At 43.8% G+C, this 12,704-nt stretch overlaps 1 protein-coding gene across 2 annotated transcripts in view; it reads right to left on the reverse strand.

The window, feature by feature from the left end:
* Positions 1-1,179: 1,179 nt before the first annotated feature.
* LOC136621251 (peroxisomal acyl-coenzyme A oxidase 2-like) overlaps positions 1,180-12,704 on the reverse strand; it is a 53,445-nt gene continuing 41,920 nt past the window's right edge. For both annotated transcript variants that reach the window (XM_066596602.1, XM_066596603.1), the window contains exons 6-14: positions 11,614-11,729; positions 10,018-10,190; positions 9,099-9,261; positions 7,042-7,232; positions 6,786-6,947; positions 6,164-6,269; positions 5,129-5,346; positions 4,859-4,991; positions 1,180-2,102 (exon numbers count right to left, since the gene is read on the reverse strand). In XM_066596602.1, the coding sequence (XP_066452699.1) occupies positions 2,040-2,102; positions 4,859-4,991; positions 5,129-5,346; positions 6,164-6,269; positions 6,786-6,947; positions 7,042-7,232; positions 9,099-9,261; positions 10,018-10,190; positions 11,614-11,729 (1,325 nt within the window). In that variant the 3' untranslated portion in view covers positions 1,180-2,039. The remainder of the gene's footprint in view (positions 2,103-4,858; positions 4,992-5,128; positions 5,347-6,163; positions 6,270-6,785; positions 6,948-7,041; positions 7,233-9,098; positions 9,262-10,017; positions 10,191-11,613; positions 11,730-12,704) is intronic.

Consider the following 12,704-nt stretch of genomic DNA (forward strand, 5'->3'; position numbering starts at 1 on the left):
GAGTTGTACCTGCCTGTCACTATTTTTTTTAAAACGCGGTCTGACTGGGGCATGCAGACACCTTGACAGAATGAATAGTGTGTGGCACATAGGTTCCCCATTGCTATGCCCACGTGTGCAGCTCCTGATGGCGGTGGCACAGGATTATATTTCTCATTGCTTCTGTACAGCATTGTGGGCTATCGCCCCGCCCCTTTTAAAGAGGGTCGCTGCCTAGCCGTGCCAACCCTCTGCAGTGTGTGCCTGCGGTTCCTCCTCATGGCAGACGCACTTATAAATAGACATGAGGGTTGTGTGGCATGAGGGCAGCTGAAGGCTGCGCAGGGACACTTTGGTGTGTGCTGTGGACACTGGGTCGCGCGGGGGGGGGGGGGTTGGGCAGCATGTAACCCAGGAGAAGTGGCAGCGGAGTGTCATGCAGGCAGTGATTGTGCTTTGTTGGAGGTAGTGTGGTGCTTAGCTAAGGTATGCATTGCTAATGAGGGCTTTTCAGAAGTAAAAATTGTTGGGAGGGGGGGGGGGGGCACTCTTGCCGCTATTGTGGCTTTATAGTGGGACCTGGGAACTTGAGATGCAGCCCAACATGTAGCCCCTCGCCTGCCCTATCCATTGCTGTGCCGTTCCCATCACTTTCTTGAATTGCCCAGATTTTCACAAATGGAAACCTTAGCGAGTATCGTCGATATACAAAAATGCTCGGGTCGCCCATTGACTTCAATGGGGTTCGTTATTCGAAACGAACCCTCGAGCATCGCGAAAATTTCGTCCCGAGTAACGAGCACCCGAGCATTTTGGTGCTCGCTCATCTCTAGTCAACACCTATCGACCCTGACTGCCCCACCCATGTTAAGCATGTATGTATTTTCTTTGGACATATCACCCTTGAGAACAATGTACCCCATCCTTCTTTGAGTGACAGTGAATATTGGGAAGAGGTGACATTACTGTACACATTGAGTAGTAAGCTAACCTTGCTGAACTTGATGGGTTCATTTAACTTTTTGTAATGTGTTTTTGTCAGCTTTCATTTTTAGATTACCTCTACTAAATCATAGAAGCAAGCTGATTGGGTACTTTGGGTAAACTCTCTAGTTTACTTTTTATTTGCAACATTTTTTGAAAAATCTCCCCCAAGATTTATTGCGAGGTTTGGAAATTAGGTCCATTTTATTATCTACATTTCAGAATTAGTCAATATCTTTATTTGTTGTACAAGTTCAGATTTACATATTATATAAATTACTTAATTTCTAAACATTGACTGATGACCAAGTTGAGGCCTTTGGCATACTTTCCCTCTACCACATATTTCTTGAGATTCATACAATGACATATACCGAGACATCAAAAGTCATGGGACAGGAACTTATATTATGTAGGGCTGTTTCTAGCCCAGCAAAGTGCAGCAACTCGATTCCACAAGTAGATGAAAGACGTTTGGAGGAATGTTGAGCCGTCTGGGAGAGGCGATGTGGTGGGTCTTCTGCTCCCATATACCACAGTAGCTAAAGAACACAGCACTGGCCTGTGGGATATGTCGGCGGGACCTCCAGCAATGAATGTGGATTTGATTTCGGCAGAGACAATTGTAGCCAGATGCCACCGGTCATGATCATTAAGCACTAGTTTCCACTTTGCCGTCTACTGTGGGTGTAATTTTTTCAATGAGGTTTTCACATGATGCTGTGGATTGAGGAATGTTAACTGCCTCTACAACTTCAGAAATTGAACGTCCCATCGTTCAGAAACCCACTATCATATGTCATTTCAACTCAAAAATTCACCTCACCATGAGCACATTGGCCAGTGTTCAGTCTCACAAGATAACACCTAACAATTTATACAGATGTGGGTGATCCCAAGCAGTTATCTCAGATAATGCCACTTCATAATCAATTTACATACTGCTATCCCATGACTATCAGCATGTCAGTATAAAACACTAGAAAGCATCCCTGAGCTGTGACACATAAATATGACAAAAACATGGGAAACTTTAAAATTCCATTCTGTGGCATCTGCATCTTCTAGGCGGGTCTTCATAATTTCGATGAATTGCTTTGCAGGTATGGCTTCAGGTAAGTATGAAATACTGGATTTGCCTGTAAGAAAATTAAAACAGGTATATTATCAACACCGCAATATTTTTTTAATCTACTTGAGCCATAAAATGCAACTGAATAATTTTTGAACATCTTTTAAGACCTAAAAGTCAGGAAGGTAGAGCTACAAGATTTTTTGCAAACAAAGCCACAGGGTGAATGCCAGGGTGCCATACTCTCTTAGATGCTGTTCTCAGTTTAACAGGAAATGAATGGAACAGGTCTATAAAATTAAATCTGGTTGGTGCTTAGCACCATCCCCCTACATATACAACCCCTTTAAAGCTGGCCTGAGGATCACAACTTATTTCTTATCCACAGGACAAGGCATAACTTGCTGATCAATTGGAGGCCCGCCGCTGAGACCCTCACCAATCTCGAGAATCGGGGTCATTCATCCCCCTATACCTGTCACTGAGGGATCACTTCATGCCCGACAGTGACGTCAGAATGAATGGAGCGCTGGCCAAGCATGCACAGTAGGGTGGCCCAAAAAACTCAGCTACAAAGCAAGACACCCTCTAATTGTTTTCTTTTTAACAAACCTTTATTTGGGGCAATTTCAGGTTCTTATGTCTACGGCAAGGTTGTGCTCAAAGACCATGAATTTTCAGACTTTACTAACGCCGAAGAAAAACAACCATTTCTTCAAGTTGTGGAAGCAAATCACAAGGTTGTTCCAACACAGATTACTAAGAAGTCTGCTGCCCAGTCCTTCGACGCTGACTGACAAGGATTTGTGTTGTAATTTTGACTGTTTTTATATATTTTGAGGCATTTTTGGAGGAACAGCACAGATGTGTAGACTGTCAGGACAAATGCCACTGTTAATGTTTTAAAGTATACTAGATCTTTTGCAAAAGCAAATAGTTAGTATAAATGATGTAGCTTGTGTGACTGGAAATCTTACGCATGAGCGCTATTTCTCATAATATACATCAGTTTTGAGCATCATCTTGCAGTTGGGGTAAAGTTTTAGCTTTAAATTCCAACATTAACCCTTTCCAATCCAATTTTTTTGCAACGCTCATTTTTCCCAGCTCCAATTTATTTTGTGCGGGAAAGAGGTTGGTGGATTATTTGGAACAACAACATAGAAAACCACACAAATAAATTACCTAATGATTTTATTAGCACTTTTAGATAAATTAAAAGGTTTTTATTTATTTTGACTTACAATTTTTTAGCGCGTGATACTTTTTGAAACAAATTGCAGGATGAAGTCCAGGCTTCCTACTACATGTTTCACAGTAAGGCCGCCTGCAGACGGCCGGGTCGGATCCGGCTGCGAGAATTCTCGCAGCGGGACCCGACCCGAGTGTCTGCAGAGAGCAGCGCGGGCACTCACCTCTCCCGCGGCCCCGGCTCTCTCATGTGCCAGCTGCTGGGCAGCCGGCGCATGCACAGAGCGGGGCCGGCGGCCAGTGAGTGACGTTTCTATGCGGGGCTCTGCGAGCCCTGCACAGAAATAGAGCATGCCGCGATTTGTTTGCCGCGCGGCCAAATCGTGGCCATCTGCCTAGGATTGCGTTTGTTAATGCAATCCTATGGCAGCTTCCAGGGGCAGAAATTCCGCAGGAAATCCCGCCGCGGAATTTTCGCTCGTGTGCAGGTGCCAAAAAGTTGGTTTCTCTCCTTCCCACTTTCTCATTTCTTTTGCTCACTATTATGTGAATAAGCGAGCTGCAAACAGCACTGATCAGCGCTGGATTCTTCATTTACTGAAAGCCAGATGTTCCTTCTCCTCTGCCCTGCTGCCCTGTATTCTCCGACAATACAGGAGGGGAGAAAGAACATGAGTGCAGTCAGTAAATGAAGAGCCCAGCGCTTATCAGTGCTGATAGTGAATGCCCGAATGTGCTTCCCTCCCCCTCTCTGCTGCCGGAGAACACCCGACACACTTTTATGTGAATAAGTGAGCTGGAAACAGGGGGGCATTCAGTAAATGCAGAATGGAGCGCTGTCCAGTGCTCTTTCCAGCTCACTTATTCACATAAAAGTGTGTCGGGTGTTCTCCGGCAGCAGAGAGGGGGAGGGAAGCACATTCGGGCATTCACTATCAGCACTGATAAGCGCTGGGCTCTTCATTTACTGACTGCACTCATGTTCTTTCTCCCCTCCTGTATGTCGGAGAATACAGGGCAGCAGGGCAGAGGAGAAGGAACATCTGGCTTTTAGTAAATGAAGAATCCAGCGCTGATCAGTGCTGTTTGCATCTCACTTATTCACATAAGTGTGTCGGGTGGCCTCTGTCAGCAGAGCGTGGGAGGAAACAGCATGTTGGGTCTGCCCCGACATCGGAGCTATAGAGGAAAATGATGATGTCGGGGCAGCCCCGACAGTGGATTGGAAAGGGTTAATATTAGCAGATGTAACACATTGGGAAGTTGTCTTGCTGTTGAGCTGCCACTTTATTATTTGCCATATCTCTATGGGCCACCCGAGTACACAGCCGCCGCTCCATTCATTTCAATGCAGCTGACAGAAATACCCTAGTACTTATTGCTCGGCTATCTCCCGCAGTACCACTGAAAATCAATGGAGTGGCAGCATGCTTGTACGACCATCATGGCATTCAGTCTCCTCCTCACTGCAGTGGGTGTAGTAAGCCCACAGTGAGGAGGATTGTGGACACACGACCCCAATCAGCAGGTTATTCCCCATCATGTGGGCAGGGGATAACATGTGATTCTGGTACAGCCTCTTTTAAAGAAACTAGGTGTGGAATGTGAATAGTCATCTCACTCAGATCTCACCTTCTTGTTCTCAGGGTTTTTCTGAGCCCATTCCAGCAGGCTATGATACACATTCCCATCATACATCCCAAGGGCCGATAACAACTGTTCATCCGTGAAATCAAAAGCATCAACCAGTAGAACTGCATCTTTCCTACAAATAGAAAAAGGAAATGTTTTAGAGTAAAGTTTTGAAATTTCTCTTAAGGTCAGTCTATTAATATCAATAGGATGCAACTCTAGTCACTGCACTTCGCGTGCCAACCTGCACCAAACCTTGTGGTTACTCACCGGAGCTCAGCCAGGAGGCCCAGGTAAGCTGTAGTGACCACGTCCAGCTGTTTCCCTGATAGGTACCCATGTTGTAAGAAGTCACCAGCACTTGTGACTATTCCATGTAAAGCATACAGGTCACAGAGCCGCTTCAGAACGGCTTTAACGTCAGGCTGATCGGGGAGTGAATTCAGAGCCGAGATGAAAACCTTCACTGATAAAAAGTGTGAATGAGCCTAAAAGACACATAACCACATTGGCTGGATGCACTCAATGGGAAACTTAATGTATTGTGTTATTCATTGCTTGTTGTGTAAATGCTTTGGATTTGTCGATACAGAAATTCTGCAGCATTTCCATCCCTATGTGAAAATCCCCTTAGGGCAGTCATGGAGACACGAGAAAAAAAAAAAACATTACACAATCTATACATTGAAAAAAACCACATACCATACATTCAATTCTAAACACTCCTAACTACAGAATGCTAATTAAGCAACAAGAAAGTAACAAATTTGTCACAAACGTGTGTACACTAAATAAATGTTCTATATGAATGCACAAGGTGGTGAGCCCACTATAGACTTGGCTCCAATTTCCTAATTTCTTCTGCCTGCTGAGGGGAGAGAAAGGTCAGTCAAACAACCTAGATGTAGTAACAAAAGGGGTTTCACCAGCAGCACTCTATAATAGCCAGTATGGGTGGGACAACGCACCATATGCAAGAGCCACAGTACACAGGAACCTGAACTTTTCTCCCCTTATTAAAAAGTACCATATAGGGAAAAAAACAAAAAAAAACAAAAAAGAAAAACCACGGGTTCTGTGGCAGCATAAACCTTTAGAAAACTTTTTTCACATAAAAATACTATGTTTTGACCAAAAGACTGGTCTTTATCAAGCTTGATGAAGACCAATCTTCTGGTCAAAACGCAGCACTTTTATGGAGGAATAAAGTTTTCTAAAGGTTTATGCTGCACCATCTTTATGCTGCCACAGAACTCGTTTTTCTAAAAACTACCTAGACGTGGTATAGTATGAGTAAGCACTTACTATTGAAGCTTTCACCAGTTCCACAGAGCCGCTATTCCATGCCAGATGTTGCTCCACCCCTGACTGTACCAAGTTCTGCAATTTTCTTGCTGCAGATGCAATAAGCCTGAAAAATATATGATAGTAAAATATGCTATTAGAATATCATGATGTATATAAATGTAGATGTAATGCAGTTCTAAAGTCTTAAGCTATTCTTGGAGATAGAGTAGCAAGTTAGTGCTACATTGAGCCAGTAGGGTGGCAAGTGTGCAAAAATGGCTAAGTGGTGATTGTTCTGTGTCCCGATAACCATAGAAGTAACAATTTATTCTTGTTTACAAAGAGCGTTCTGATATTCTTTAGGTATTGGAATTCAGTGAAAAATATTGCAAAATTCAATTTCTCAGCATGTAAGCAATAGTTGTAGGATCTATTTAAGACTGTGTATCAAATTCTGGCAATATCAAGACATGTTGTTGAACGACAGGTTCTCTTTAGGAATCCAATGTTTTAATTCACTCGATTTTAACAGAGGCATTTTTTTGTTTATCCCACCACACCATAACCTTACTGATTAACCTGATTATTTTACTTAAAATATGAGGTGATGCAGTTTGGGCTACCCGTATCCTCCACCAACCTGTATGCCCTACACTCATATGCCTTCAAGTACACCTCTGGATTCAGGAAGTCAACCGGTGTTGTTGCTTGGCATCCACTGGCAGATGGAGAGGATAGATAGGCTGTGCTGGTTGGTAATGGTGTCCCTGATTGGGCAGCAGCAAAACATTTAACCAAAAATCTAGTAAAAAAAAAAAATCAAAGTACAAATTAAGTAACAAACAATAAAACACAAGAATAACGTGTTAATATCAGATACTGTTATATAGTGTTACCTTGCGACTTGCAAGTGCAGCACAGTATTCTCTCCTTCATAAGTACATGAAGCAGTAACGTTAGTGTAGAGAGAGGGTAAACCACTGTAAAGGGAGTAGCCGTGGCCCCCACATGCCTTGCGGCAGACTTCTACACCATTTGAACAGATCTCTGTGGCAAAAGCTTTCATTCCAGCTGTGATAGCATGTAGCTAAAATATATAATAAGAGCATACAATGTAAGGAATGGGAATTTATTCCTATTCTACTCATCAAGCTTCTAAAATTGTTGTACATTGTAGAGAACAAATCGGTATTAGTGCATCTTGATGCCACCAGGTATTCTGGTGGTGCCAAGATTGACAGGGGGGGGGGGGGGTGGCGTGCCGCCTGTACCTGATTGGCTGGAGAGGCTGTTGACCGGCAGGTCCTGCTAGCTCAGTTAAGAAGGGAGAAACGAACAACAAACAACACGTACAGTAGCTGCCAGCGCTGCACCCATGAACCCCCCAGAGCAAGTGGGCAGAAGGCTGAACACCCCCGTGACAGGAAAGCTGGGCCCCGACAGCAAAGTTAGCGGCGGACGGGGATCACTGCTGCCGGCCACGAGGGAGGCTCAGGAGAAAAGGGAGAGCTGAGCGGGTGCCGTGACACACCTGCAACACGGCCGGCAGAACGAAGATCACTGCTGCCGGCCGCGGGGGAGGCACAGCAGAAAAGTCAGAGATCAGCGGGCGGCATCACACAGTTGTAACACGTCCACTGGAACACAGATTGGTGACACCAGGCGCGAGGAAGGTGACAGTGAAAGTGGAGAGGTGAGCCGCCGGCCGCCTAGCCTGCATGGGACAAATGCCGCCCGGGGTGGAGCACTGAGGCTGCATCGCCTGCATAGATTGTCCCAGCGCTGCAGCCTGAGCCTCACGGTTAATATGCTTCTTAGCCTTATTACATTATCAGATGAAAATGCTGCCATCTTACACTGGTAACATGGCAGCATTTACAGGTAATGTAAGCCTAAGAACTATAGTAAATGCTCAGGCTAAGGCTGTAGCGCTGGGACAATCTATCCCCACTGTGCTGCTAGGATCTTTCAGACTTGAGACACTCGGGAGCTGGGGGTGTGAGAGGGGTATTACACCTGTCAAACCCCTAGATTCTGGTGGCGTCAAGATACACTAATACCGATAACATCCAGCGATCTTCATAGAGACCATGGAAACTTGGACCCTTCTCATCACAAAAACAAAGAGGCCCTTGTTTTTGTTCTGAATGCCAAGTCACTTTGAATTCTAAGATTGCCAATACATTTTAGATAGTGGTCTTGGCTGTCTCAGGTGAGCATGCATTTATTCTGATAGAGAGTGGAATAAGTATCCGCCAGACACTCCAATGGTGGCTTATCTTGTCTGAGAACAGAAGTATTTGGCAAGTTTAAATCCAACTGTCTGATTCTTATTTCTTCCGACATAAGCCATTAAGGGTGTGGGGGGGAACCTGGAGGCATTCACATTAGTTGTCCAGGCAGGGTATCCCACTAAAAGCTGGGGGATTTAGTTGATTTATATATTAAGGTGTATGGTTACACCTTCTCTGAGATCTTTGAACTTATGATGATGTATCACGTGCTCGCTCGTGTGGACATATACATTAGAATTACAAATCAGCAAACCTTGTGATTTTGGCTGGACAAACATGATTATCTAATGTGTATAGAGGCTTCTGAATCATTTCCAATGGAAGATGGTCGGGAGATAAGGCAATTGTGTTACACCTGCCAGATCCTTTTGTTTTCAGGAGATAAGCCACTGCCAGAGATGTATGGCAATTGAATCCATTGCAAATGCACGCATGTGTAGAATGGTGTCAGAGAAGATACAAGTATTCAAGTGACGGCCATCTAAAATACATAGGTGGCCTAATGCACATAGAATCGTATGCCATCGTTGTGAACACTTGCTCAGAGATTCAAAGATCTTTAAGTTTAAAGCTAAGGTACTCGTCCTATTTTAATGATTTAATGCAGGTTATACTGTAAAATATGTAAATTACAGGATTTAAGAAAACCATCATGTTACCTCAGGAAGTGAATTAAAGTTCTCCATCCTAATCTCACTGAAGGCATTGTTGTAAAACGTATTCACATATTTAATTGTAAAATCGATGGCATAACACGAAGCCACAAGGGGTAAAAGTTTATACTGCTGAGTTTGGTAATCAAGGATTTTTGGTTCTCGGTCCCTAGGGAAAAAGTAAAAATGATAATAAAAATCTCGAAAAAAATAAATAAAAAATTAAAAAGGTGGTCAGATCTCTAAAATTGCTCATTTTCCCGCTTCCAAGAAACTAATGTCAAGAACTGACTGATCCCTTGCTGCCTAAGGTTGGTTTCACATCTGTATTGGAACCTCCGGTTAGAGGTTACGCTGCAGATCCGACTCAAAATACCAGAAAAAAAAAAGCACTGCATGCAGCAATTTTTCTTCTATCTAAAAGCAGGCAGGTGATCGGAAACTGAACGGACCCTATTACAGTCAATGGGGTCCATTCGGCGCTGTTAGGGTCTGTCGTGGGACAGAGGAACTTGGTCACGGGGATTCCCCTCTCCCGCTTCCCAAAAGAAGCAAGAAAGCTGAACCCCAAGCACATGTGGGAAACCACCCTAATATATCCCAACCTTTCACAGTCGCCATTGTCACAAGATCATCAATGTTATTTACTGTCAGTGGTTTTCGTGTTATGGTTAATAAGTGTATATTATGTGCTATACTCCGGTTCATAGTGATGTAAGAGGACGACTCAAACTTACGCACATGTATATGGTAAGCCAATGTTGGCAAACATATTTCAAAAGTTCGAGAGCTAGTGTGTAGCTTGAAACACGTAAGGTTTGCACTTTATTATGCACTTTAAACCAATACTGATATATTAAAGAAGATGGAAGTGCATTTATGGAAGTGCTGAACTTCCCCTCTTAGCTGCAGATGGCAAACCTACCCCGGTTTTAACTCTGATTGTCGTCTCACAGCAGAGTATCGGACAGAGATGGTGCAGGCCTTCATCAGTGCCTCCAGGACCTCATCACGGAGTATGCTGACTCTCACAGCAATCATGGAGAAATAGTTTATCTTGTCAGATCCACTTTTAACATAGGAGCCATCAGGAAGAACCTTGTGCCAAGGAGGAAATCAACATCAAATATACTGCATTTATGAATATATCACACACTGGATTATCATATTCTCCCCCATATAGCTTGGCCTTTCTCAGTGGGTAAACAGGCAGCTTAGAGATCAAGCATTCGATCTCCCAGTCCTCCCAAGTCAAGAGGACCTAGAATGGCTGAATGCATCATAACATTTGAATCATAGGCTCCAGTGGACTCCTCAAGTGCAGATTGAGCGAAGAATCCCAGACGACACATGCTGTATTATTTTATTTAATAAAGTATTGGATGATGCAGTGAAACCCGATAAACCCCATTATATGCAATGGGGTCCGCCAGGTGCCAATCATGTCAGTCATGGAAAGGATCCATGGATGGCAGACATTCCATTTTTCTGTTCCTATAATGGAATGCAATAGTTGGACATTAACCCTTTGTAATCCAATTTTAGATTCAGGGTTTCCGAGGGGTTTGTCTCTTTCTGCCATTATACAATTGCGCCATCTGCTGGCTAGAGCTAGTACTGCGGTATGGGTCATGCTAGAAAGACCCCAGACAACAGAGCAGCTAGTAATATACAGTAAGAATACCCTGCTGGATGTCTTCCGACATTGGAGCTGTACAGCCTTCAATCAGAATTGTTGAAGGTCCTCGTACATCTGAAAGTGGTTCTCGGGATGGAAATATCCCTTTAAGTAGATGCAGTTTTAGAGCATTACATGGTACAGTGTGTACATAACACACAAACACACACGTAAAAGAAATATGCACATTACATACATCCGGTATACAAAAATCATAATATACATTAAAAACACATATACTCCAGCTATCTTGCATTAAAAGTGTGTGGTCCAGAAGATCCTTTTCTGCTCACCACTGGGTACTGTGCAGACTGCATACCCTCTCTCTGCCCAGTCAGTCACGGTCCCAACTGCTGAACCATATGATGTAACTACAGCAGGGCCGCAGGGCCCTGACAGGAACAGCTTGGATGGGCTCGGAGAACCTGTGCCCCTCTTCCTTCATCTCCTCCCTCCTTAAGGTTGTCCTTGGTGGCTGTGGCCAGTGTAAGAGGAGCTGTCGGTCCTCAGCTCTGTGCTGCTGAAGCACATACGTTGCTTTTGCTCGACTGTTCTGCAGCACAGAGCTGCGGAGGAACGCTTTTCTAGTTGAACAGGCTTGTCATTAAACTGAACAGGCAGAGCCTGGTAGCTGCACAGCCACAGTGCTACACAGCTAAAGTGATCACTGAAGGTAACTGCACTGCAATCAGTATCACTGTGTAGAATTGGTATCTGACAATTATTTGACGACTGCCTTATTTAGAGGTGTACTAAAGCTGAACCACTGCATCTAAGCCCACCGTGTTATAAAAGGTGTCTAATAGATATGGTATCTCATGTATATTACATCTACAGGGGTACCTGAGTGTATCTGCTTAGCATGTTTTCCTTTGGGATTCGAATATTCCTCATTATGAGGTATCCGTTGTCAAGATACTCCAAAGCCATCTTGGGCCCAATGTCCCCAACGGATATTCCTGAAAAGAGGTTACATGAGGTGTTCTGATTAGAAACAAACGTAATAATCACAGAATTTATATCAGTTCATTTTTTTCAATAAAGTAGCATTAGACAAAGTATCTCATACCATCCTTATTGAAAAAAGTGGGACCGACAAGGCAGCAGTTAGGTGGATTAACCCTTTCCAACCCACTGTCTGAGTCTAAATACATTCTGATTGAAGGCTGTACAGCTCCGATGTCGGAAGACGTCCGACAGGGTATTCTTACTATATATTACTAGCCACTCTGTTGTCGGGGCCTCTCCAGCATGTCCCATACTGCAGTACTGGCTCTAGCCAGCAGATGGCGCTATTGTATAATGGCAAAAAGAGAAAGCCCCCTAGGAAACACTGAATCCTAATTTGAATTGCAAAGGGTTAACAAGTGGCTGAATGATCGTGCTCAAAGAGTGGTCATAAATGGCTGCACATCAAAGTGGAAGAATGTATGAAGTGTGGTACCACAAGGCTCTGTCCTAGGCCCAATGTTGTTTAACATTTTTATAAATGATCTGGAGGAGGGAATTGATGGAAAACTGATCAAATTTACAGACTACACAAAGCTAGGAGGGATAGGTAACACTAGGGAAGAGAAAGAGGATTCCAAAAGATCTAGGAAAGCTTGCACAGTGGGCGGCGAGTAACAGACTGGTATTTAACAAGGGGAAATGCAAAGTCCTACATCTGGCAAGAAAAATGAAAAAAAGCACATACAGAATGGGAGGAATTGGGCTAAGCAGCACATGTAAAAAAAAGACTTGGGTATACTAATAGATCACAGACAGAGCATGAGTCAACAGCGTGATGTAACAGCCAAAAGGTAAAGTCCCCTCGTGGAAGCACCGAGTCATGACCGACTCCTAGGGTGACATTACATTGTGAAGTTTTTTTTGGCAGACTCTTTGGGGGGTGGTTTGCCATTGCCTTTCCCAATCATATTTACCCACCATCA

This window comes from Eleutherodactylus coqui, chromosome 3, assembly GCF_035609145.1.
Source record: "Eleutherodactylus coqui strain aEleCoq1 chromosome 3, aEleCoq1.hap1, whole genome shotgun sequence".
Lineage (NCBI taxonomy): Eukaryota > Metazoa > Chordata > Amphibia > Anura > Eleutherodactylidae > Eleutherodactylus > Eleutherodactylus coqui.